The sequence below is a fragment of the Mus musculus genome, chromosome 11 (genome assembly GCF_000001635.26).
Source record: "Mus musculus strain C57BL/6J chromosome 11, GRCm38.p6 C57BL/6J".
NCBI classification, from domain to species: domain Eukaryota; kingdom Metazoa; phylum Chordata; class Mammalia; order Rodentia; family Muridae; genus Mus; species Mus musculus.
The window spans coordinates 52,762,795-52,789,769 of NC_000077.6; the positions used below are offsets into that span (position 1 = coordinate 52,762,795).

Sequence of the window (26,975 nt, forward strand, 5' to 3'; positions counted from 1 at the left end):
ACTCCAACCTTCCCACGTCACTTTCTCTTATTCCAAGGTGACTCGTTATCCCACTCTGGTTTTCCGCTCAGTGGTCACAACGGCTCGCCGTGGAGGTCAGCATCAGCTCTTGGGGAGTAATCTGAACATCTGTTTCATAGCAGTTTCGTTCTCCTTCTCCTTCCTTGGGAAGCATGAAGAAGCCCAACGTTGTTTAGAACATTAAACGTGGCTATTTCTGGTCTTGGTCAGTCTGCAGGCCTTGACTTATACGTGACCTCTAGTTATTAAAAAACAACAACCTCAAAAAATGAAACACCACTCTCCTGCCTGGAATCCTGCACTCTGGCTACTGGGCTGCCTCAGCGACTTGATGCTTAGAAAAGAGGGATATGCCTCTTTTTCCACCTCATCTTGGAGAGCTGTGTGGTTTAGTCCCATCTGCAGACTGGGGATGCAAGTTCAGAAGGGGTTGGGGGAGCGGGACATCACTTCTGTGCCCCCTGGCACCTGTTAGGGGCACTCATTTTCTCTTTCTCAAGATGGAAATTGTGCCTCACCTCCTGAATTCCAGGTATATTCAGAGAATCCAGCCTCCAGCCAGCCTTGGGGATTCATTCATGGATGGCATTGGCAGAAAATCATGGTCAAATAGCAGAGAGCATCATTCTGGCCACAGCCCCAGGGCACAGAGAATACCGCTGCCTTTTTATATCTGAGTGCAAATTTTGGCGCTCACTGGCCAAGTCACAGCTGACTACGACTTGGAAGTCACTTTGATTTTTTGCAGCTGAGAAGCAATTACAACCGGGTCTGAGTTGCACCACTCTCTGGACAGTGGTGGAAGGAGGGCTAGATCCTACACCAACAACCTGAGCAAGAAAGGCTCTGTCGCCCCACTCACTGCAGTATCTTCCGGAACCAGCCCAGAGGCTTGTACTCCAGGGGCCCAATGGAAGGACAGACTCAACCAGCCTTTCATATTTCCACAATTTCTTTTCTATTTAACTAATCTTATCTGCAGGGAAGCCCCGTTGAGCCCTCCTGCAAATCAGGAGAGATCCCAAAGGCATGGGCAGGACAGAAAGCCATTGGACATCCACACCAGCACAGTAGGAGGCAGGACCTGGGCAACTGTGAGGTTAGGTCGAAAGTGACAGAGGTGTTTGCAATTTAGCTGAGCACATATGAAGAGCTGTGGAGGAAAGAGAGAAGAGAAGAGAAGAGAAGAGAAGAGAAGAGAAGAGAAGAGAAGAGAAGAGAAGAGAAGAGAAGAGAAGAGAAAAGAGATGGAAAAGCCAGGAAGCTGAGGTCTTAGGCCCAGGAGAGGAAAGTGTCTTGTTTTAGGAACAAGACACGTTCCCGGCTCAGCCTGGTCAGGCTTGGCAAATGTCACCTGGGAATCTTGTAAGCGTCTCTAGTTGGGAGTAAAGAAAACTTTGCTCTTTCACAGGTAGTTGGTTCTCAATGCAGGGAGGAGTGTTCCCTGAATATTGCTTCAGGGACATCTCTCTTGGTGCAATGTACCGACCCCGTAAGGTTTCACGAGAAATGGCCGCTGATTGAGAGCAATCCTGCGCTTTGAGCAAAGCACAACCTTGGGGGAGGCTGGCCCGGAAAAGAGCTTAGAGGAGAGGAGGGGTAAGTGGGAAAACAGAGGCAGGGGGTTGTCACCTGCTGAGCTTCCTGGGAGCCAGGGGAAAGAGAGCTGTCTGGCCCAGGTGGTGCAGGGAACAGGGAATCCTCGCGCTCTGCTTGCGCGCCGGGCTGCTCTACACCTGCCGCGGGGTCTGACCCGCAAGCAGGCGGGAGGCGAGCACAGGTGGCGGCGATTGGGCAGGCGGGGCCCGGAGGGTGACGTCACGGGCTCCGGTCCCGGCGGCAGAAATAGGGCAGCCGCGGCAGCGGTGGCACAGCGGCGGGCGGCGGAGGCTCGGAGAGCTGGAGCTTGGACTATCTCTAGCACGCCAGGGGACCAGCCGACAGCCGGAGACGACCCAGCCGAGGACGCGGGGTCCGGGTCGCCGCCTCTGTCGCCGCCACGGGGCGCTCCCTCCCTTCCACCCGAGTCCGGCCACCTGGTCATTCCCTCGGCCCCGGCCGCCGTAGGTAAGCGGGTCGCAGCTCCGGAGAAGATGCGGGTGTCCGAGTCGTGCCACCGCCGCCAGCTCGTCCCGCTGCTCTCCGCCCGGGTCCCGACGCCCGCAGCTCCGCAGCTCGCTGCAGGGCCCGGTGCGGGCGTTCGCAGGTTCTCACTGCCCACGCCTGGAGAGCCAAGTTTGCGCGCCTGGCTACGGGCACGGGACCACAGGGCCGGGACTCGGCAGGGCCACCCTGGATGCGCTAGGACTGGGGGCTTAAAGCTGGGGTACATGGGGTTTGACACCCGGGGATCAGCGGTGGGGAACGGAGTGATCCTTATAGGCGCGCGGGGCGCCACGCAGAACTGCTCTGGCTGAGCCCGAAGCTCGCGATCCGCACCGAGACCCTGCAGGCGCCGCTCTTGGGCTCTGAACCCCCGGATGGCCTCAGCCAAACCCTAGCGACAGACCCTGGCTCAGACCTGTGCCCTTGGCTGGGATCTAGAGTGCGGGGCGGGCATCCTTTGCACCTTCTTCCCCTCCGCTTTGCGGGGAAACTTGCGTCCCCTTGTCGCAGCCCAAAGATAATCTGCGCCTCTCTTGGCCCTCGTTATCCCATGGCCCTCAGTGTAAGGAGCTCAAGAAGAGGGCATCCTAGCAGAACCCTGCCCTGGGGACCTTGTGGCTTTCATCTTGCGAGGCCACAGTTGTTGCCAGTAAGCAGCTGCTGTAACCCACTGGGAAGTCTCTAGGGAGCAGTTTGTCCTGAGGATATTTAGGTTGGGGGTGGGTGGGTAGGTGCTAAGAGCAACTGTGCTGACTGACTTCGGCCCCTCTTTGCTCCACCGAAGGAAGAGAGACCATTTCTAAGTTTCAGAGGAGACCTGGGAAACGCAGGCAGAGCGCTGCTCTTGGGGCGCATGTCGCCTGGAGTTTGGGTAGCACTGCAGCACGAGGCTTTGAGCACTCTCTGCAGCTGACAAAGCCGTGTCCCACTTGGCTTCCCCTATGTCTGCCACCTGAGGACTTCCTGTCCTGAAACTTGCAAGGGAAGAAACTGACTGGCAGCGGTCGGTAGGGCTCGTGGTGCCCAGAATTTGGCGAGCGTCTATGCTGTCCTTTGGTCAGCTCAGAGTTCTCTGGGAGTTTCCCCTCGCCCCCACCAGGTCTGCATTTTCTCCCAGAGCTGGTCCACCTTGCCCTGCCTAGAGGACTTCCCTCCAGATAACCGTCTCTTGACACTGATGAATAGCGCTTCGGTAGTCTCCCCTCCGTCCCCTCTAGGTGTCGCTTCTATCGAGCTTTCCATGAGTGAAAGACAGCGCCAGTAGCTTTGGTCTGTTGTCCTAGTAAATCTGTTGCAAGCCTGTGCTCCAAGAATTGTACTAGGTACCCTCCCCTGCCACGAGGTACCCAAATCCACCCACCCCTTTATATGCCTTACACAGAAATGGGGTACTTGCTAGCCAAAAAATCCGTACAGAGAACAACACCCCTTGGCATTTTCTAAGGAGGAAAAAAGTGGGGGGGGAATGAAGAAGACGTCAGGACTTTTCCAGAAAGCCCTCAAGTTATATTCCTGCCCAGCAGCCACTGGTGATGCAAGGGAGAATTTTAACAGTCTGTTCTCGTCCCTGATACTGGCCAGTATCTGTTCCGGTCCCTCTGACTCTGAGGATAGGCTCTGGTGTGGACATTGGTGTGGAAAGCAAACGAGTCGGGGAGTGACTAGGACTTGTGTGGTATCATAGCCCCAGCACTTCTCTGGCAGAACCCAGTGACTTCCTGTTTCAGTTGTGTGAGAAGGGACCTCAGGCCCAGGTTATTCTGCCACTGTCAGCTGAATGCTGGCTTTCTTCCTCCTATCATGGGGCCCAATACCTCACTCTTCCCAGGAAGACTTCAGCCTGAACCAAAGGTCATCCAGGGAAAGGGTCCATGTGTTAGCAGTCCTAATTATGTTGTCCCGGGGGCTTTTACTTTTCCTCTTAGAATTTGATGTCACCAAGTTTTGTTAATTGCAGAAAGGTTCTCCCCATCCCAACCCCCTTTCCCAGAGTGAGACCAGCTCGCTGAACTGGGCAATGTCAGGACTTTGATTCCCCTGGTTGTGCCCAGTAGGTGAGAGAAGGAGGGAGAGACTGGGTCACTCACTGTGCTTTTCCTTCTGTTAAGGAATTGGAGGACCGGTTTATTTACTGTGTCCTCATGTGATGGTCTTCTATTTGACTTAATAGCCTGTTCCGGGAACTGGTATTGAATGGTTACGTTTTCACAAACCTGTCCCAAGTGTCTACCCTACCTCTGGAGGTATCTTTTCTCTCCAAGTCCCACCTTCTTGCTTATGTGTAGTTACCATGTTTTTCCAAACAAGATGAAATTAGGTATTTCAAGAGAGTGTCTCTCTTAAAGTGTTTTGCCTCTTACTGAATAATACTAAGACATGGAACATCAAATATAATGGGAAAACCACGGTTTAAAGGACATATTTAGGAGTTATCTGAAGGTTGGACAGATAAGGGTGATAGAAGCTGTAGGTGAATGTGTAAAACTTCAGTTCCAAGATGAATGCCATCAATTTACACATTGCACATGGAAGTATTTAGGTCTTCAATTCACCAGTTGTTGGATAATAAGGAGTTCATAATCAATAGAAAATTCAACTTAGGGCAGATGAGATAGCTCAGTGGGTAATGGCACATGCTCTCAGGTTTGAGTTTGAGCCCCAAGATCCACACGTGGAAGAAGAGAACAGACTTCTGCCAGCTGTTCTCTCACTTTTAAACATACACACACACACCCAAATAAATAAATGTAACAAAAACGTAGAAAATACGATGCCACTTAATTACATTGTGCTGCAGTTAGCTTGGTAGATGCTTATCTTCTCCAGGTTGGAATTTTTGGGGCTATTTGGGGAAATTTGACGTGCTTTTCCTTTTTCCTAAAACACACGCAAATCAAAACTAGAGTCTAAACCTTTCAGCAGAAATTATGATGTAGCCACTGGTTTCAGGTTGAGTTTGTGCAGTCCCCATTCCCCCAACATCAGGCAGATACACAGAAGAGGATGGCAGGGCTCTGGGGCTCCCCATTTGATAACTCCCAGTTGATTGTCACCAGGGCATGGTGTAAACTATAGTCCGATTCAAGTACCAAGCAGATGTTTAGAAATGCAGATGCCTCCAGGGTTTGCTCTCTTAGAGGCTCTACCAAGGCATCTCTGCCATTTCTAAGCCATTTGTGTGTGACTAATCCATAGCGACTGGCCTGGTAATGTTCTCGTGTTCTGGAAAAGAGGTCAAGAGAGAAAGAGAGCTGATGAACAGTGTCCCCAGTGGCTAGCATTCCCACTTATCCTGAAAGGTTTGGTTACAGGAATAGACAAGACAAGTCTTGCCTTAAGCATATAACCATGTAAGACTCTGGCCACTGATCCTACACAGCTTACATGTTGGTTTATGGTCTCTGGGTTGGGGCAGACTTTTTTTTTTTAATGAATTCATATTAGGTTTGGTCTTCCTCTAATAACTTACATTTTTAGTCATGGCTTTTCAACTTTCTTCAAAAAGCAACTTGGCATTTGGAATGTTGCATCACGCTAACTTGTCATGACTATAATTTTAAGCACGGAAAGAGAGCACAGATACAAGTCTGTTTTACAGCGCAAATCCCGAGGTTTGCACAGAGAGGCTACACCACTGACGAGCACAAACAGGGTTTGGAAGAGGATGCAAATCTGAGGGTAAGAAAGCAGATAGGTGTTCAGGAAGTGAGATGCTAGGTTAGAGGATAGGTCTGTGCAGTGGCTTAGTTCCAAACCTTCAATGACTTACTAAATCTACAGGAGGCAGGATGGCAGCACCTAGCTCTCCTGGTTGTGAGAGAGTGTTGAGGACCAGGTGGGGACCAGAGAAAAAGGTGAAGTGCCTCTCTTCAAACTAAGATGTTTATCCTGCCAAGTGACTGAGTTGTTTGGAAGCTGAGACTGTCTCAGCTCCTTAGAGGAGGCCTGAAGGTCTCTATCCTGGTGGCGATGTAACCATCTGGCCATGAATGAATGAAACATACAATGAGTGAAGTGTAATCTCTGAATGAGGTCCAAGTTGATGGTCAGAATCTGCAACCTTATGAAGAGCTCATCCCCACCCCTGTGATGGAGGAATTCTTACTAAAGGCCAGCAAGATGACTTAAATTGGAACCTCAATGAATTCAATAGCAGATTGACTTCCTCAAAGTGACTTGTGCTCCCTGGAGTTGGAGGAGCATCCTGACCTCCTAGCAACCTGTGTCATTTCTCTTGGAGAGTGTGCCAAGCTGCACCCACTCTGGGAGCAGGTACAGAAGGGTAATAGCTTGCCTCTGAATCCTTGGCCATGGTCAGAGCCTTGACAAGCAAAGGAGGCTGGTTCTGGGTATCTTTCAGGGGCAAGAAGGGACTCCGGGTTCAGGGCCTTCCTCCTAGCTTGCCTTGTGTAGATTGACTGGGTCATGTGAAAAATCACTGCCTACCGAGATTACAAACTGGCAAGGGTGGGGAGGTATGATGGACAGGTCATCACAGAACCACCCACCTGCTCGTTAACATGCCATGTAGCTCTGGCAGGGTACTTACCCTCCCTGTGACCCTGCCTCCTCTTGTCATCAGATGGGGAGGGAGGCTAGTCACTGCTTTCTGCATGGAGATGAGGCATGTCTGTAGAGCAGACTGAATAGTACCTGACACATAGTAATTGCTATGTAAGTGTTAACCAAATAGAGAGTCTCTATTTGCTTATTAGACAGATCATCAAGATTGATTTAGACCCAATATTAATTCTTCTTTTTATTGACTGAATTGTCATAAAACTCAAGTTGAAAAATTTTTAGGCTGTTGCTGCTCTAGATGTAATGAATTGTCAATCACCCTGTGAATAAAATGACATCCAAGACATATCCACGGTGTAAATGAAATCAGCTAGTGGTGGCCAAACTGAACTGCGTTCTATAAAGAAGCTGCGTAGGCTTATTTAAGCAGTTGCTCTGGCTAACGTGTCTCCCTAGCTCCAAATAAGGTCTTAATAGGGAATCTCAGTGCAAACTGGATAAAGACCCGTACCAGCTCTAGCTGCCAAGGCTGGTACTGGGGTCGGAATGTCCTGAAACACCTCTCAGAATCTAGCCGGCTTAATGCTCACCCTCTGGGCCTGCTTCTTAAATGAAGCTACATGGTGCTTGCCAAGGCAATAATTGAAATGAATGGATTTTATTTTGATACTATCCATTAATAATAAAACACCAGACATAATTGGTCTTAGATTACTAGGCAAATTGAAAGTAAAGCGTTAGATTTCGTGGCTTGCATATTTCATAATTCCGGGACTTGACAGATGTACATTAAGTAGGATGGATTTTGATTATCTCTGTATTTTTAGTGGGTTTGGGCAAAGAGGCATGACAAAGGAAGTAAGCAGACCTTTAAATGCAGGCGCTTACCTCACGAGCATTATTTATTAGTGGACTAAGTTATCAGCAAATTTAAAAAAAGAATAGAAAGCATAGTCTTTCTCATTCTAGCTCAAATTACTAAAGTTAGCTTTTAAAATATGCAAAAGTCCAATAGCTGCCATCTGCAGTCTCTGGAACACAGCTCCAGGTTCAAAAGAGGATAATTCATGGGGAATATGAAGCTGCCCTATTTATTTTTTAAAAACAAAACAGAGCTGTTGCATTGTGGGGAAATATTCTTTTCCAGCCCTGCCTGAGGGGGTTCTCCTTCCACCTTCCCGTCCCTCTGAGCTCTGGCCGTCACAGTCAGGCAGCCTTCCGCTGGTTCCTATCACAGGCCTCACACAAGTAGCAGCTGAAGCCACACTATGCAAAATGCACATCAGGTACAGAGATGGTGACCTTGTGATGATAGTCACTGGCCGCCTGGGCTGCTTCCCTCAGCTCAGCTTTGCCAATGGATGCCAAAACCAAAAAGAATGGCTGAAGAAAGAATCAGAGAAATGGGGGTCTCCGGAGACCTTCTCTATAAGATAGCTATCCCTGGTGACCGTGTCCTTTCATAAGCCAGTGTGTGGTGTCCCACACTTGACTCTGCCTTTTCTTCCTAGTGGGCATCTGTCTCTAGGGGGACGCAGGCAGAGAAACATGGTACACAGCACAAGTGGCTTTGTTTGGTGGCCATGGCCACTAATGACTGAGTGAGAGCTCTTGTCTAGGTCAGAGACTCTTAAACTGTATTCCGGACCCCTTTCCACCTCTTACATAAATTAGATATCCAGATCAGATATCTGATAATAAATCTTAAGGACGTTTACTTACTCTGTAAGATTTAAGTATTATTTTTAAGTGTTTGTATGCTAGAGAGCAGGTGCCTCCCACCCCGCCCCAGGCCTGAGACACCAGATCCCCCTGGAGCCTGCCTGCGTTACAGGTGGTTAAGCTGCCAGGAGTATCAACACCGGATCCCCTGCAAAAGCAGTACAAGCTTTTAACCACACAGCCATGTCTCCAGCCCCCAGGAAATGCAGTTTAAAACAATTCTTTAGTATGCATGCACTTTTACTATTTGTTAAAGATGAAAGTAAATTTGCATACTGGTGAGATGGATGTGCGTGAGGGATTAAGCTCTGGCATATGTTTGATACTGCAGGAGGAAGAGCATCTTTGGCGTTTCTCGGAGCTGATTAATATTTTGATTTTGTAATTGTCAGTATTGAACACCATACCACAGAAATACATAATACAAAATGGCAGAAGGGCGCTCGGGACCATTTCGGAAACAGTTGGAAATTCGGTCCTGCTCCCGAGCCAAAATTCTTTTAACAAGTTTTATGAAATTCCAGCCAGCAACTCAAATAGCAATTTTAAAAATCAAACATTCTTACACAGTACCATCCAAATACATATATACTCATTTGATACTTACATGCTGAGGAATGACGGTAGGAAAATATTAAGAGACTTTGTCTTCTGTAATCAAACCATTATGTTTCCATAAGGGCAGAAAACTTTGTGTGCCGAGGTGTGGCAGGCACTACTGGATGGCAGTGTGTTGTATTGTGTGAGGCAAAGTCTCGTGTGCTCAGAGCCAAAGCAGCCATGGGGTGGTCATTACATGGTAAGCATTGCCAGAGATCCAGATTCACTGTGCATTTGATCTTTAATTAATTACTGGTTCTATATTTTATTGTTTATGGCATTCTACCGTTGTCCAATTTTTAACAACCCCTCCCTCCAAGAGGACACACTACCTTTGAGGATGTGATCCACATTAGAAAGACTGAGGTCCTGAGAAGAGTCATCTAAGGCTGTTACTTGAGTATAGGGCAGGATCTACAAGGTGTGAATCAATGTCAGCTGTAATTTAGTCTCTAGGCCAGGTCATCTGGGATGCTGGCCTCTAAAGAGGCCTATGTGTTTCCATTTCTGTGGGCCAGGCCAAGATGGGGCATGGAGAACCTGTAAGTAAATACCATCAAATTGATGGCTGATGTACACACAGAGTGAACGTACACTTAAAAAGTGAACAGGCGAGCCAGCGAGATGGCTCTGCAGGTAAAGGCAGCTGCCACCAAGCCTGGTGACCTGAGATTGATCCCCGGGATCCACACGGTAGAGGTACAGAACTGACTTCTGCAAGTTGTCCCCTGACCCCCAATACATACAGTAGCATATACTCCCACCACAACACACACCAGCATACCTCCCCACACCCCCCCCACATTTAAAAAATATTAAAAAGTTCAGCTACTCTGCGCAGTCTGTCTTCCCTATATCAGCACATGAGGTTTCCTGAGCACTGCTCACACCTGAGCCTCAGTGTCCCTCAGTCTCTGGTCAACTTGAACCGTCCCTTTGTTTTAGTCTAGGACTTGAGGACCAAGTGAGTCTCAGGAAACAACTTCCAGGTTATTGGGACTTCCCTGGCTGGTGCTCAGATCCTGCTGCAAACACTGAAATACCAGACCTTATGATGCTGTTGTGAAGTTCACCATTTTGTAAAGACAGAGAGGCGTTGCTACATACTTACTGTTATTCCTCGTTAACATTTCTTTAAACGTGTTTATTTATTTAGTGTATGTATGTGGGGGGGTATGTATGCCATTGTGAGACAACTTGCAGAAGTCAGCTTTGGGGGGATCAAACTTAGGCAGTCAGGCTTAGCAGCACGTGTTATCACTGGCTTGGTCACCTCTCCAGGGTGTCATCACTGGCTTGGTCACCTCTCCAGGGTGTTCATCACTGGCTTGGTCACCTCTCCAGGGTGTCATCACTGGCTTGGTCACCTCTCCAGGAGCTCTGCAGCATTTCCTAAGCTTCATACGCTTAGCCCCAATACTTTCTCAGGAAATTGGGGCATAGATGTGCCCAACAGATGTCACTCAGCTGACTCACCCTGCTTGTCCTTATAGATGTGGTTGGTGGCATTTTAAGTGGGACACTGCCTAGTTGCTTACATTTTCAGAGTTCGACTGTGTGCCTGGTACCAGCTCTTTCAGTTCTCAGCATGCTCCTGTGAGGCCTGCAATACAGCCCCCGTTTTAGAGACAGTAAAATGGGCCTAGATGTAATACTATCATTTCTCCCAAGTAAAACAAAAGGGTTTGTACTACATGTTATATTTGTATTTAGATTAATCTGATTCTTCATGTGAATGCATGGGTGTACATGTGTGTGGTTGAATGTGCATATGGGAGTCAGAATTCAACATTGGGTGTGGTTCCTCACCAGCCAGCCATATTGATTTTTTTTGAGAGGCCCAAGGCTGACCAATTAATTAGGCAGTGCTGACTGGCCAGTGAGTCTCTGGGCTGGGATTAGAGATACAGACTGCCACTCCCAGCTTTTTATGTGGGTCTGGGGCTCAAACTCAGGTCCCAAAACCCCATCTGCCCAGCCCCTTAGGTTGACCTGATTCTATTTGCACATCACTTGCTGTGGCTTCCTCCCACTGCTTTCCCCGATGAGCTTTTATTGTTTTCTCAACAGACTGGACAAAATGAAACCAGGAGGCTTCTGGCCACATCTTGCCCTACTCGGGGTCTCCCTGCCGGCCGTGCTGGGATGGATGGACCAAGGAGCCAGCAGAAGCCCGAATATGGTTCCAGGAGAGTCGCAGGCAGAGGTATGGTCCCGCCACTAAGGACATAGCACTTCATACAGACTGCTTTTCTGTGTTACAGTGTCCGATTGTCTAATTTCTCTCCCACTTTTAGATCAACTAGGCCACTCACTGTGCAAGTTCAAATTACACTCCTTTTTCTGGTAGTGGACAGGAGGCAACAAGAGGCATTGTCACAGGTGGGCTATGGCTCAGAAATCTCTCATCAATGAAAGCACCCCCCTACTGTGTTTCTTCATGACACATTTAGCCACCCACAGAGAACCTTCCAGGACTGTCCTCTCTGTGTATTTAATAAAAAACTTTACAAATTCAGACTAATTGGTGGCGCACACCCGTGCGAACTGATGAAGTATTTTAATGACAAAATGTGTCTTAAAAAAGAAACAGGCCACTCTTTGGGTAGATAGATAAAAAAGAACCAAGCTGAGAAAGAACTGGCCAGCTGAGGTCTGGAGGGAGACAGCTTTAATGAACAGATAAGAATGATTAATGGCATGCTAGGTGTATATAAACCCTTCTAAAGAGCTTAGAAAACTCACTCTCTGAAACCTCCCCTGAGGGCCTGGATGTGCTGCTAATTGCTTAGTGATCTCTAGTCTTAAGTATCCTACGCCCTAGCCCTGCTCTAGGTAGCAGGCTCAGCGAATTTGGGGTGTCTTCATGAGTTTGGGGTACATATGGAATGTAGGATATCTTCAGAAGATGCCTTGCATAGGTGCTGGACTTTGAAAAGTAAGCACCCCTTCAGGAAAGCCACCTGGGACGTTTCTCTTTGCTTCCAGGAGCTGAGCCCTTATCAGGGCCTTCCCAGGCAGCCACACTTCCATTGTCTTCCACTGATACATGCCGGGGATCCTTTCTCTGTACCCGTGTGTCTGTTCCTGGGGAAGGAGAAATCAAAATTACCCGAAAAAGTCAACATTCCCAGAGAGTGGATAAAGGAACACACAGCACGAGTTAGGATTAGCGCTTTGTTTGATCAAATGGTTCTCTCTTTCATTGTTACCTAATTGTCCTGCGATCCCAAACCTCCGAGCCTTACTCTTCAGGGAGTTTCGGAAGTGATTTAATGCACAGCACTTCTGCTGCTGAAGTTGGTGCTGTGTGATTTTGTCTCAAGTCGATGATTAAATAGAAACACTATCGCTACTGTCTAAATCTATGAAGGACATACCTTAACGTTGCTTTGGAAGAGTCTAATGGTGGCTGCGGCTGGGCTGGTGAGAGCCGAATTTCCCATGTGGGAAGGGCTTCATTTTTATACTCCTATCCCAAGGGGAAACCATCACTTAAGTCCTACAGATCCATCCTTGAATATTGAATAGCAAAGCAAACAGGCAGGCCTTATGTGGAGCTTACTCTCCTGAAGGTGGGGGGCTCCTTGGCCCTCTTTGGCGAATCACTTATTTCAATTAAGAGGCAAGCCAATTAAAGTAGGATTTAGCTGGCGGTGAATGGAAGGCAAGTTAATATCACCCAGAGCCTCCTTTACATGACCACTTAACACCAGGGCTTCATGGCTCTGTGTAACAGCGGAGGCAGGTGCTGCATGCTGGAGGAGGGAAGACTTCTCTTTGTTTGGGGTTATTTGTCCCCCCACCCCTACCCCTAGTTCCAGCTGTTTCTCCCATGTCCAAGAATGTCACTGGCTGCTTCAGGAAGGAGGGGATGACAACAGTCTCCTGGAGGCAGGTGCAGCTGGCCATTGGTCATACCTCTCAGCTGTAGCTCTATTTTCTGCTGTTCCTTAACTCACTGAGCCTGCTCCTAGCTGTGATTAATGAGAGGGTCATGCTGTGTGGGCCAAGTCCGTGGAAACTGAGGGTGGCTTCGGCCAATGTTCAGCTTCTGGGAGCAGAGCATTTGCTGTAGTGGGGGTGCTTGCTGACGCTGGTTATGCTCGGAATGCCTCCCTGGTATGTGTATATCACATATCTGGTATGTGTATGGAGCATGCCTGATCATCTAGCATGTTGAGGCCAGAGTAGGACATAGGGCATCCTCCTCTATTGCTTTCTGCCTTATTCCTGTGAGACTGGGCCTCTCACTGCACCCGGAGATAGCTTCAGCTGTTTTGTTCGACTGGGCTAGATGGCTATCGAGCCCAGGCATTCTCAGGCTTGTATAGCAAGTGCTCTTGCCTACTGAGCCTCCTCCCTAGCCCAGGCCATCTTTTCTTAATATATGTACCCTCCTGCCCCTCCTCTAACCCAGCCATTCTCAACCTGTGGGTCCGGACCCCTTCACAGGGGTAGCCTGAGACAATCGGAACACACAGATATTTACATTACAATTCATAACAGTAGCAAAATTATGGTTATGAAGTAGCCACCAAAACAGTTTTATGGTTGGGGGATCACATGAGAAACTGTATTAAAGGGTCACACAGCATTAGGAAGATTGAGAACCACTGCCCTAACCTAAGTCCTGGTTCTGACGCCTTTTCTAGAACCTTCTCAGACCACTGTTAATCATATATGGGCTTGTTTTCTGAACAAGTCTTTAAAACAAAGATTGATTGGCTGGTTGTATTTATTTGCCTGTGTGTGTGTGTGCACGCATGTGTGCATGTGTGTATGTGAAGGGGGAAGGGGAAGGGAGAGGGGGGAGAGAGAGAGAGAGAGAGAGAGAGAGGAGAGAGAGAGAGAGAGAGAGAGAAGAGAGAGAGAGAGAGAGAGAGAGAGAGAGAGAGGAGAGAGAGAGAGAGAGAGAGAGAGAGAGAGAGAGAGAGAGAGAGAGAGAGAGAGAGAGAGAGAGAGAGAGAATAGAGCTAGGGTGACATGTGGTTGTCTGTCACCTGCTATGGGTGCTGGGAACTGAACCCAGGTCCTCTGAAAGAGTAGTGAGCACTGTTAACCACCTCTCCAGTCCCCTTTTGGCCCCTCTTATCTTTTTTCTTACTTACATGCTTCTGTTTTGCATATAGATGAAGCTGGTTTTGTTTATCTCTCTCTTCCTCTCAAGTGTCTTATTAATTTTATGAGCCTAATGTAGGCTCAGGTTTTTTTTTTTTTTTTTAAGTCAATCAAAACTCGATGTAAAATCCAGGCTCTGTCCTGAGATCATCTTGGTTCTTCTAAACTTTACACTAGAACAGAACCGGGTGTGTGGCCTTCCCACCTGCATCCGGGTCTCTGTGCTGTGGGCTGGTAAACAGCATCCCTTGCTACCTAGGAGCAACTTGAGGTTCTCCTGAGGTTACATCTTACTGACTGATATCAAAGTTGTCCTTGAGGATCATGGCTTCTGGGTCTTCACAACTCAACTCAAGGTGTACTGAAGTCTTCTGGTATCCTCCTCAGAGAGTCTTATTTCTGGGAAGGATCCAAACTAATAGAGTTTTTGTGTATATATTCCTGTGTGTGTGTGTGTGTGTGTGTGTGTGTGTGTGTGTGTGTGTGTACTAGTGGTCAGTGTTGCGTGTCTTCATCACTCTCTACCTTATTTTTTGAGATACGGTCTTTCATTGGCCTGGATCTTATATCTAGCTTGGCTGGTCAGAAAACCCCAATAATAGGTTAGGGCTTTCATCTATACCTCCCCAGCACTGGGGCTGCACATACATTTACTGTTTTATAGATGCTTATGAGATATGTAGCTGGTGTGTATGGTACCTGTTTAATCCGACCTGCCCAGTATGGGTACTGGCATCCAAAGTCAGATAGATCCCCATGCTTTGACAGCAAGCACTTACCTCACCAGCTTCAGCAAAAACACTTTTTCATAAACTAAATGTTAGATGGTTTTCTGTGTGTTCTCCCCCAGACAATAGTGCTTCTAAAAAACGATCAAATCAAGATTTTCTGAGATAGTTGGGAAGCATTAAAAAGGTTTGACTTGTCTTTAAAGTTATTAGAACAATTATGTCATTGCCCTAAAAGTAAATGAAGATTAAATGACCAATGGATGAGTGTGTGCATACGTTCACACACATGCACAAACACATATTCTGGAAGCAATTACATCCAGTACGAATTTTAGCAAATTATTGTTTATTGTACAAAGAATGCAGTTAAAATAGCTTCCAAGAGTTTTCTGTTCTACAGATGTGGGTTAGAAACGCAGCTGTAGGGTGTGCCTCTTTCTACCAGCTGAGGAGCAGGATGTGGCCTGGAATGCTAATGCCATTCTGGATTTAAAGAAACGATTCTGAGGTAGAATTCATTGGAATCTCAGGATATTGTAACGTTGCCCTCTTTCCCCACCTTATACCATGGCCAAAGTAAGCTGATCACCCTTGATCCCAAATCTGTAATCCAACATAAGGTTAGGTTGGGTTAAGGGCCAATAGGACTCCATACATAGAAAATACCACACCTGACTTCACGTGACAGGTTGCAGGCAAAAAGGCAGGCAGACTGACAGAATCATACAAAATTGCTGCAGGGCCTGGGGAAATAGCTCAGTGGTTTGTACTTTCAGAGGACCCAAAATCTATTCCCAGCACACATATGGGTTAGCTCACAACCACTGCTTAACTTTAGCTTCGAGGGGATCAGATGTCTCTGGCATCCTTAGGTATTGCTCTCATGTGCATATGCACGCACACACACAGACATATACGCACATACACACACACAGACACACACAAACAGACACACACACATACATGCATGCATGCACACATACATGTATACACAAGCACACACACATATACATAATTGAAAATAAAATAAACCTTTAAAAATTTCTGCAGGCTATATATATAAGAAATAAATGAGTTTCATTTTTTGACTTGGGTTTCATGCCTCAAAGAAGTTATTATATAGGTGCAAATATTCTCAAATTCTTCCCAATCCCAAATGCTAGCTATTTTTGATTCCAGGCATTTCAGGGATTTTATATAATGGGCAACTAAAACATCAGAGGAGTAAGGAGAATGATGTCCCAGTAGCACCCAGAGAACTGCCCTGTTCTTGCAGGGTGTGTGTTTGCAGGGGGTGAGTCCGGGGTGCTGAGTCCCAGTGACAGTGTCTGAATATGCATCCTTTGTGCACTTTACTTGGTTCGATGCTGTGTTGTCATGTACCACATAACTATACATGCAAAATAGCATGGATCCCTTTAAAACTGTACCCCAGGGCTTACAGACCAGCCCTAGGCTTGGAGATCAAACTCATGTTTCCAGTGTTTAGCAGACTCAGAGAAAAGTCTCTGAGGAACAGATATGCCAGATGGGATTAACTGACTCCAGCCTCCCCAAGGTCCAGACACTGTAGTGGTTTGAATAGGAATGGCCCCCCATAGACTCATGTGTTTGAATGCTTGGCCCATAGGAAGTGGCACTATTAGGAGGTGTGGTCTTGTTGGATTGGGTGTGACTCTGTTGGAATGGATGTGGGCTTGTTTGAGGAAGTGTGTCACTATAGGGGCAGGCTTTGAGGTCTCATATGCTCAAGCTACACCCACTGTGGCGCAGTCTCCTTCTGCTGCCTGTGGTTCAAGATGTAGAACTCTCAGCTTCTTCTCCAGCACCACGTCTATCTGGATACCACCATGCTTTCCCGCTGTGATGATAATGGATTAAACTTCTGAACCTGTAGCCCATCCCCAATGAAATGTTTCCCTTTATAAGAGTTGCCTTGGTCATGGTGTCTCTTTACCCTAACTAAAACAGACTTGAAAGTCCTTATTCTACACCGCCTGACCCCTTCTTACCTTTTCTACAGGTGTGGGCCACAGATATAGACTGTTCGTGACCACTTATGTCCTAACTGGACCTGTTACTTTGCAGGTTGAGATAGTAATTGTCTCAAAAGCAGTGCATTGTTGTCCCACGTCTTATGGTTCACAGCAGTGCTTCCCCACCCCTTTCAGAAAGTCCCTCCTGGGAGTCCCGGGGAGGAGGGATGAGCATCTGCGGAGGGGGAGGGCCCATTCCACAGGTCTCCTTACCCTGCCTCTGCATGGAGAAAAGAAAATGTCCTCTCTGAACAGTCAGAGGTCCAGGCTGGGGCCTTGACATAGCCTCCCACCTGCAGGCAAACAAGTACATAGATGTAGTTTTCAAGGCAGAGTATGGCAGCCAGTCCTCCTAGGTGTGTCCTTGCTTGCAGAGTTAGTGTGGACTGTGCCCTGTCACAGTACCTTCTACGTACTTCAACTGCCCAGGGCCTTCTGAGATGCATGCAGTTGGTCTGCCCTGGTCCTGAGTCCAGGCAATTCAGAGATAACATTCCAGAGGACGCTGGGCAGAAAAGCATTGGGGGAGGGTACAGGGCCGGGGTGGGGGCAACTACTTCCTCTACTCACACGTGTGAGGACAGCCCCAGATGCACAGCTCTGTGGCTAGTCTTTCGGTGATTTTTAAGTTCTTTGGTGGGGTTGGGGGTGGTGGAGGTGCAGTTCTCTGTGGCTACTGTGACAGCTAGTATCAAATTGAAAGAACACACAATCACCTGGGAGATGGCCTCTGTGAGGGATTCTTTTAATTATGTTAATTGATATGGGAAGATTCATCTTAATTGTGGGTTGGACCATTTCATGGGCAGGGGACTTTATAAGTGAGAAAGAAAGCAGAGAAGCTGGATACGTGCATTCATTGATTGCTCTCTGTGACAGCTGCTTTCAGTTTCTGCTGCCTTGACCCCCCCCCCTGAACTCCCCTCTCCACTAACACCCACCTCCCTCCCCTCCGGCCTTGGTGGACTGTACCTTGAACTGTGAGCTAAACAAGCCCTTCATCCCCCAGGTTGCTTTTGGCAGAGTATTTTATCATAGCAACAAGATAGGAAACTAAGACAGATGCTGAGGGTGGTCACATCCCTGTCCCCAATAGGTCCACAGACCTACCCATATTGTCTCACCTTTGTCTGTGTCCACAGCTGTTTAGAGACTGCCACATCTGGGCTGACACTGTTTGGAGTCTTGTGCTTACTTTATCCTTGGACAGGGGACATAGACCACCGCCTGTGCATCTCATAGCTCACCCCCCCCACCTCCGCAGCAAGCCCACCCTCTCTCTAGGCAGACTGTATTCCCTTTAGCATTTTGACATCATGGTTGACAGAGTTTTAATTGGCCTTGAAAAGTTCTGTGACCCGGGAAAATGAGCATTTATGAGTTCACAGAAAGCCATTATTTTTCTTCCTCTTAATTTATGCATCCAACTGTTCTTGCCTTTGCAGCTAAATAATCTCTGGCTCTCTCGGAGTCTCCGTACCCTTGTCATGGGGACATTAGGCCACGCACTGTGAATGGGTTTGCGGTTCCATCTTTTGGGCAAGTTGTATCTGCAACTTTGCCAAGCCCTAACTCTCAACTTAATTTATCCTCTATGACTTTTGGGTTATCTCTCTGGCTTCCCACTGAGAGAACCGTGTGGGTGCCAGGCTGTCCCTAAGAACCCCATGAGTGGCTTCTCCTTTGGCATCTTGCCAAGGAATAGCAGTTGTCCTTCTGCCTCCATTGCTCTGGTCTCTGCTATGAGGCTTCTGGGCCTTGTCCTGTCACTAACGTCAGAAAGGGTAGAGAGTACAGCTTCAGGAAAGGAGTCCTACAATGGAGCATAAAGCAGCCCCTGTTCTCTGAGTGGGAGACATTTAGAGAAACTACACAGGGACTCAGCATGTTGCTACTGAATGGGAGATGCTCAAGTGGTTGCTTTCTGTCACCTGTCCCTTTGCTTCAGCTCTCTGATAGAGAGGGGCAGGGTCCTTGATGTATTATTCTCTTCTGTCAAAGGGTACAAAGCACCAGGAACCCCATCTCTCCTCCCAGGCTGGGGAGCTAGATCATTTGGTAGGATGTATGCTTGATTAGCATGGACGAGGTCCTGAATCTGACCCCCTATGTTACATAAACCAAATGTGGGGGATCTGAGAGCTATATGTCAGGACCAACTTTCTTTTTTGCTTTTATGTTTTTGAGGCAGGGTCTCACTACCGAGCCATGGCTGGCCTTGAACTCACAAAAACCCACTGGCCTCTGCCTCCCAAGTGCTAGGACTTTATTTCTTCTTGAAGGTCTTGGTCTGTAGACTTTGAAGTCAAGCTGACTTCTTAGCGCTGGGATTATAGTTGTATACCACTGTGCTTGGAAAGATGGCTGTCCTTGATGTCAGGACAATTGAGTTAAAATTAAAACCTTGTTGGCATTTTGTGTCACTGAAAGCTTGCTTCTCTGTTTAAAAGAAACAGAACTCTTTTCCTATTCATTTTCTTGGTGTTTAAAGCCATGGCTGAAAACTTTCCCTGCAGAAAAGACCTCATGTTTGAGGGTTCTGAAGAAGCTGTCTTTGTAGCATCCATTCTGGGAAGATAGACTCCCTGTGGGCAGCAGACCAGGTTAGTCTCCAACTTGTGGCTATTCTCCTGCCTCAAATGCCATCATGCCTAGCTACTTAAGCCATCCCCCTTTCCACAAACACAGGGTCCTTATGCATGCCAGGCAAGTGCTCTACCACTGAGATACATCACCAGCTAAGATATGCCCCACAGTTCCTCTCATTCTTCTCTGCTCTCTTCTGCTTGGTTGGCACGCAAACTGCTGTTTTTACAACAGCCTGTGATTGTGAAATCTGGGCTTCTCTACCTCAGGCACAATGTTACAAAGAACTTCTTGGTTGATCTCTCACAGACCCTATATGAGCCGTGGGCTATTCTGGCCAACTGGGAATACCTCGTGCCTTAAGTCTAAGTAAGCAATGGGTCTCTGATGGACACCAGCCATGTGCTTCACCCTGTGCTAAGCTCAGCCAAGTGGCCAAGAGACATGGGATTTATGACCCCATCCCAAGAGCTTGAGGATTATTGGAGTGTGGGGGAGGGAGTAAAAGGCTGATGTAGAAGGGAGTCCGAGTTCACAGAGAGAATTAAGCAACTATGTTAATGATATTTTCTAACATCGAAAAAAAATATGTAATGACTAAATTAAGTGCTCAGCTTTAGCCTAAAGAAAATTAGGTTTATTTATGGAGTAATAAAGGAGGAAGTAACCTGTGCCTCCTGCATCCCTCCCTCAGTCCCCAGGACATGATGCGTATCCTCTCAAGCCACACATGTCCCCTCTGCGGGACACAGGAGGTGTGGGACTGTCTATTGCTGGAAGTCTGTTTAGGCTCATCTGTTCTGGATAGTTGAGGGTGGGGAGGCAAGGAGTTAGAGGGAGCTGGCATCTCTTGAGTGTCACTTGCCTAGGTTGGATATGGTGCTGCATGCAGCCACCCACCCCCTGGGCTGTTTCAAATCCCAGTAACCCTACTCTCCTCCCCCAGAGCTTGTCCATCAGCACCACATACCTCTGAGACATCTACTCTAAGGCTGTGTCCTTATTGCCTCAGTGACTTCTATGTCCACTCTGGGAACTTGGGTAGACTGTAGAGAGGGAATGGTTGCTTCTTACCATTCTGTTCTATGTTGCTTAGGGCACTGGAGCACATGCCATTATACCCCTGTGCTCAAAACTGTCATCATAGACATGATATCCTGGGGCTGAGGACTCCCACCCTGGCCCAGGGGTCCCCTGGATCAAGTGGTTGTAGATAGTTGTTTCTTAGGAGTAGAACACTGGGCTGGAGAGATGGCTCAGCCATTAAAGGCTAGGCTCACAACCAACAATATAGGAGTGAAACACCTTCACGGCCATGTAGATGGGAGCAGATTTATCTGTGACTCGTTGTGCATTCTAAATGAAAAGGGCATTAGAATTTCAAGCTCAGTCTTTGGATGGGCTGCTCTAGTATCAGAAGTAAAGCTATCCATAAACTGTGTTGTACAGGTAGCTCCTCTCCCCATTCTTAGGTTAAGAGCTCATTTCAGGGTTAAGGGAAAGGAGAAACAAAATATAAACAGAGTATGTTCAGAGCACATCCCTGCGCCCAGGTCTGCAGTCTCTAATCTAGAACTTAGGGAGCATAGTGAGCAGTGTATAGAGTAGCACATATTTTGGGCAAGGTGTGAGTTACAAAGGATCTTGGGAAAGTGGAGGTCTGGCTGTATGTGGAGCTGAGAGCTGGGTTGGTAATGTCGTTGAGCCATGAATTGTGACCATACACACCTATTGGAGGAAGAGAAAAAAGAGATTGGCCAGGTGGACACCAGAGTCCGTTGTCCAAGTAGTCCCTCAGGGACTGTCTGAATAGATGCTTGAGTGGTAGAAGGACCCAGATGTTCTCTAGAATGAACATCAGGAGGCCCTACAGGACTGAGCGCATTGAAGGGTGGTAGCCTGTTTCTCCTCTGCCTTCAGAGTTGAACCATTTCTCCTCCTCATGAGTGGGTGGCTTGTCTCTGCTGGCCTGTGGACTTCCAGCCCTGGGTATGGTCTGTCTCACTCCAGGTCTGGTTTGTATGATTAGATCCCGGGGTACGAAACTCATGGTGTGAGCCCGGTCAAACAGTGGCCCTGACCCAGCTTCTTTGGCTAGTGTGCCAGTCCTGACTTCTGAGGTAATGTTCAGGGGCTCTGGGGACAGTGCAGTATAAGATGGACAGCTTTGGTAGAGGCTGGGAGGGAATCACTGTAGGTAGGGGACAAGTGGCGCCCGAGGAGCCAGCCCTGAGCATTTGAAAAAGCATCAGAGAAACGTGAGCTAAGCTCTTTCAAAGATGGAGGTTCTGCAGAGTTGAGCTCTCTATCCTCTTCATTGTCACTGACCTGCCCCTCCTCTTGGTGTCCACCTTCCCACTTCCAAGGCCAGTACTAAGATTTGAGGGCGTTTCCCCATAAACAAGTTTTGGAAACTTCAACCCCAATGCCGCCATCTTAGGAAATAGAGTACCAGGGGGAGATGGTTGGGTCATGGGGGCTCCACAGTTATGCACTGAGCTAGGACCTATGAGTTTGGTCTCTTGCTCTCTGGCACTCTGGGAATGTGCTAAGGCCATTCTTCGTAGCCAGCATCATGATCAGAGCCTTCTCAACTCCCAGGACAATGAACCAAGACATGTCTGCCCATTTCACGTTACCCAGTCTCAGGTCTTCTGTTACAGCAACACACACACCATACATAAAATGTCCAGAAGACAACTTGTGTCCATACCCTCCTCATCAAATTGTCTAAAAAGGAGCAAGCATCAGGGTTTGGCGTAGTCATGTAGTTGTGTGGTTGAAAGTCACATTTTCTTGTTTTAGGCAGGGTCTCAGAACAGCTGCTTTGAAATGCAATTGGAGTTGTTCTTGGTAAGGGAAGGCCATAGGACAGGGGATTTATGATTTAACCACACATATCTTCTTGGTGAGCCACCACCATGCTAACTCCAGTAGCAGCCTGGTGACTGAGCTGGTTTGGGGTAACTAGGTCAGAGAGCCTGGATACTTCCCCAGCTTTCAGACTTAGCTCCATTCCCTGAGAGGCACGAGCCCCATGTGCTGGGGACTTTTTTTCTGCTGCTGTTTAATGGCTGTGGAGCCAGGATTGAGAGGAAGAGGAGAAGCAGGGACATCTTCAGGATAGGATAGTAGGGTGTGACCTCTGCAGCTCAGATGTGAGGGCTGACCAGCTTTCTTATGAATCTCTTAAAGGGGAAAGAGGGAGCTGTGGACAGTAGCATTAACCAACAGCCTTTGTCTTGTCAAAGCTCTTGGTGGATCAGTTCACTAGCTTCCCAGAAAGATGACCTGTGGTCTCTTGTCTGGCTCACTCTTATGTACTTGGCAGCTGAGGCTGTGGGCTGGTATGAGCTGTCGGAGTCTGCCTTGCACAGTGTTGAAGCAGGGTTTCACCTAGCTTTCCAACTACCCAGCTTGTGCTACAAGATGCTATCTGCATTTCCTTGTATCATATATTTCCGATTTGAGGAAGGGCCCATCTGATGACATTGAGCCTTAGGCCTAAGCAAAGAATATACCCTTCTTCTTGGAGGCAGCAGAGTTCAAGAGTCTTCCAGGGCCAGCCTCTTCACCTTCTCCAGCATACATATGCATGCACACAAGCATACTTATACAGTGATAGCCCTGCTTCACCTTCTTCCCACCCCTCCCCCACATCTGTCTCTTGTCTTCTTTCAGGATGGACATGAGTCTACCAGACAGCTATTATGGAAACCCAGAGAATGAACCTCCTCTTAGCTGTGTATTTGTGTCTCTTCAAGGTACCTGTAGAGACGCAGCAACTTATCCTAATGTAAGGTGGGGCCTAGCCTGAACTGGCTATCCCTGTGCCTACAGGGAAGGCGTTGGGAGAGACCTGTGTGTGATGGTGTGCAGTGGTCTAATTCTGCTTTGGAGACTTGGCCTTGAGAACTCCCTGAAGAATGACTACAATAGTTTCCTTTCAGAAGGGAACCCCTGCAGCCTTGACCTTGGGGAGGGAAGATTCTCAGCCTCAGCAACCAAGCTGCTGACTGTCGGATAAAGGTATTGGTGGGTCAGGACCTGCCTATAGGAAAGTGCTGGTGTTTGCTGCCTTTTTTTTTTCATGGGCCACTGAGAGAGGAAAGAGAGGTGTCGAGGTAAGTCAGGAGCAAGTCTGTATGGAGGGAGCTTTGGGAATTCGTCCCCGAGTTGATTACCTCATCCATGGAGCTAATTCTGTATGGGAGAGCCTGTGTGCGGGAACCCCCAAGGGAAGCAGCCCCATGTGGATTAGCACCTTGCATTGGGTGCTTGTTGGGACGAGCCCCCACATGGGACAGCTTCTCTGTAAACCAGCCTCTACATGTATTAGTTCCTGCATGGAGGAGCCTGTTTGGGTGTATGGGAGAGCTCCTGAGTGAGTGAGCCTCATTGTAAAAGAGCCCCTATGTAGGTTAGTCCTGGTGTAGGGGAGCCCCTCTATGTGGTGGCTGTTGTAGGGAGGAGCCCCTGTATGTGGAAGGCCCTGCATTGGAGAGCTCTTTGATTAGGGACACTGAAAGCATCAGCTCCAGTACGAAGCTCCCATATGGATCACCTCCTCTGTGTGGAAGAACCCTGTGAGGTACTACCGTCTAAAGGATTATCTTCACTGAGGAGCCCCTGTGTGAACCCCGGTCTCCTCCCTGGAGGTGGGAGCAGGAATCTCCCAGACACACTGGGGACAAGTGAGATAATGGGATGGCGGTCTTGTCAGACTATCCCTACCTCATGTGGGTGACTGAAGGACTTGGATAGTGAGTAGAGTGATGACAGGGAAGACCACTCTGAGGGCAGCCATCCGAGGCTCTTACAGGACCCAGGACCCATGCCCACAACACCAAGGGGAAGGAACCCCAGCACTGACACAGGTCGAAGCAAATGAGCCAGTGGGTTCACAGGAGGGGATAGAAGGTCGTGGATGGCACACTGGCCTGGGATAAGAACAGTTCTGGTCAGTGTGGGGGACGCATATGCACACTACTCCAAACGATGGAGCCTTTCTCTGCCTTGGTCCTCCCAGCGACTGGCCACTGCTTGCAGCACAGCAGCTCCTCTCTACCCCAGCGCCCCAGCAGCACTGTCGAGCACCTCTTTCAGGCTGGCTGCTAGGCTAGGTACTGGCCATACAGTACTTGGTGTGCCTAGGGCTACCATGGTGTTAGCGATGAGAGTAACAGTCAAAAGACTTCCCTCTGCACCGTGTGTTGTGACAGACACTCTTCAGGGAAGAAGGGTCCATTGTGGCTGTTTGGGATGGGATGTGGGTGACTTTGATGGGTGACTCCCTAACAGGCACATGTTAGCAGGGTGTTGACCCTGTGTGCTTTATGTAGCTCCTATATCCTCAACCCCACCTTAGCGGCACCACCCTTGACCCCATCCTCAGGTAAGGACACTTGAGTCCCCAGAGAGTTCTGTGTAGGCTCAGAGAGATGGAGATGGCTGTTGATGTTCTCAGATGGGCCACGTCCTAAGTAAACATCAGCCTGGCTGTGTTGACCCCTGGTGCTTTTCTCCCCTTAGACTCTGTTATGAAAGAAAATTGAAAAAGAGCCTTATTGTGCCTTAAAGGCTTTTTAATTAAATATAACTCATTTAATTTAAACAACTTTAAGTTCCATTTTTTTAATATAAGTGTTAGGGTGGTGTAGTGAAAATGCCTTCTATTTAAAGTGTGGGGGAAGCGGGCTTCTCCCAAGCCTATGCGGAAACCCAGGGGAGCAAGCTCACCCCAGTGATTTATTTAGACAGCAGTCTAAACTCATCAAGTCTGGACAGAAGACAGGCGAGGATAATGCTCCCAGGATGAGATGGGAGGCAGGCGAGGAAGATGCCCCCAGGATGAGATGGGAGGCAATGTTCCTCTGGGCTGAATGAAGAGGCATGGGGAGGGCTCGGCCAGCTGGAAACAGTTCACTGCTAGTGATGCATTGTTACCTTGTATTTCTGAGCACCATGAGTCCTCCACTTCCTCCACCCACAGTGTGGTCTGGGTACCATAAATACAGGACCAGAGTGAGAGAGGATCCTGGGAGGGAAGCTTGGCTGGTGGACAGGAGGAGGGACAGCAATCCAGGAGCAAATGCATGGGATACTCGGCTGGAGTCCATCTTTCTTGCAACACTGTCCTGGTGTGAGGACCTCCTTGCCTACCTTGTCTGAAATAGTACTCCTCCAACCATCCTCCACCCCCTGTGCCTGGGTAGTGCCCCTCCCTTTTAAACTATGCTACTTCTCATCATAGGGTGGTTTGTTCCCTTTGTTTCTTGGTTGCCCGTTTGTGCATGAGGTTATGATCTTCATGGGACTGTGGCCGTGGCTCTCCTGGTACCGCTGTATCTAAATAAACAAATGTATGTATGAAGGAATGCATGCATGCATGCATGCATGAATGGATGAAAATGAATATACTCTCATGAAGGAATAGCTGCTTAGGGAACTCACCAGGCACGCTGGCTGCTGAGAGCCCTGCTGAGAGCTGGTATCCTAGAGTTACTGGGAAAATGGGAGGGCAGGGAAGTGAGAAGTAGGGCTGTACCTCAGAAAACAGACACCCCAGTTTCAGCGCCAAGTCATGCATCCATCCTGCACGGTGGCGTACACCTGTGATCCTAGCACTCTGGAGGGGAGGCTGGAGGATCAGCAGTTCAAGGTCATCCTTGGATATAGTGCATTTGATGCCAGCCTGGGCTATATGAGACCCTATCTCAAAATGACAAGAAAGAATAGGTGGAGGAGAAATCCAGGAGGCTGGAGGTGACCCTAGCCAAGGAGGACGGCGGGAAGCAGACTTGTTTCTGAGCAAGACAGTAGTTTCTGGTTAGAATCCCCCCACTTATACATCAGCCACTTCAGATGCTCCTAGCTTTCTCCTGCCCTCTCAGATACCACTCTTGCCTAGCTGTGGTCTGCAGCCACCCTCTTCCTGCTGGCTCACTCTCTTACAGGCTTTATCCAGTTCCATCCAGCACCCCCACTTACCAGTTGGACTGAACAATTTGTATCTATGTCAGATCATCTATATAAAGGTGACCTCTCACTCCATGTACAAAAACAAGAATAGAAAATAAAGTCAAGCCCGAGGACACCCCCCCCCCACCCTGTGCATCCCTCTTTCTTTTAATTCCCAGGCACAGGTTGTTCTAAGCCTCATCTTGAGCTTTTCATGGGCAGAGAAAAACAGTGGCAGATGAGAACATCCCGTTGCACAGTTTGGTGCTGTTAGGTCAACTGTTGGACGGTCCCTAGCAGGCGTCCTAAATGAGTAGTTAAAACTTAAATGCAGTCCTCTCCTTCCTGGACAGCTGCCCTTACTTTCTGCCCTCTGCCCCAGATGTCTCAATTCTTCAGTAGAGCTTATACTTCTGGTGGGACAAGGCCTGGCAGGGGAGGGGTGGTATTGGTTGCTTTGTTGCTTGGTGGGTAGAGAACTTTTCAAATAGGTTTGAAACTCAGATGGAAGACTGCTTCCCTAGTGTGCATGAAGCTCTGGGTTCGATCCTTTGCACCACACAAATCTGGT

The 26,975-nt window shown here is 48.2% G+C and overlaps 1 protein-coding gene across 3 annotated transcripts in view; it reads left to right on the forward strand.

Annotated features, from left to right (window-relative positions):
• Nucleotides 1–1,694: 1,694 nt before the first annotated feature.
• Nucleotides 1,695–26,975, forward strand: part of Fstl4 (follistatin-like 4) — a 427,962-nt gene continuing 402,681 nt past the window's right edge. Inside the window, exons 1-2 of one of the 3 annotated variants that reach the window (XR_388477.4) lie at nt 1,695–2,088; nt 11,041–11,176. Coding sequence is in view for 1 of the 3 variants with exons in the window: in NM_177059.3 (NP_796033.2) it covers nt 11,051–11,176 (126 nt within the window). In the remaining 2 variants the exon portion in view is untranslated. The remainder of the gene's footprint in view (nt 2,089–11,040; nt 11,177–26,975) is intronic. The other 2 variants (XM_006533539.4, NM_177059.3) reach the window with 2 other exon arrangements.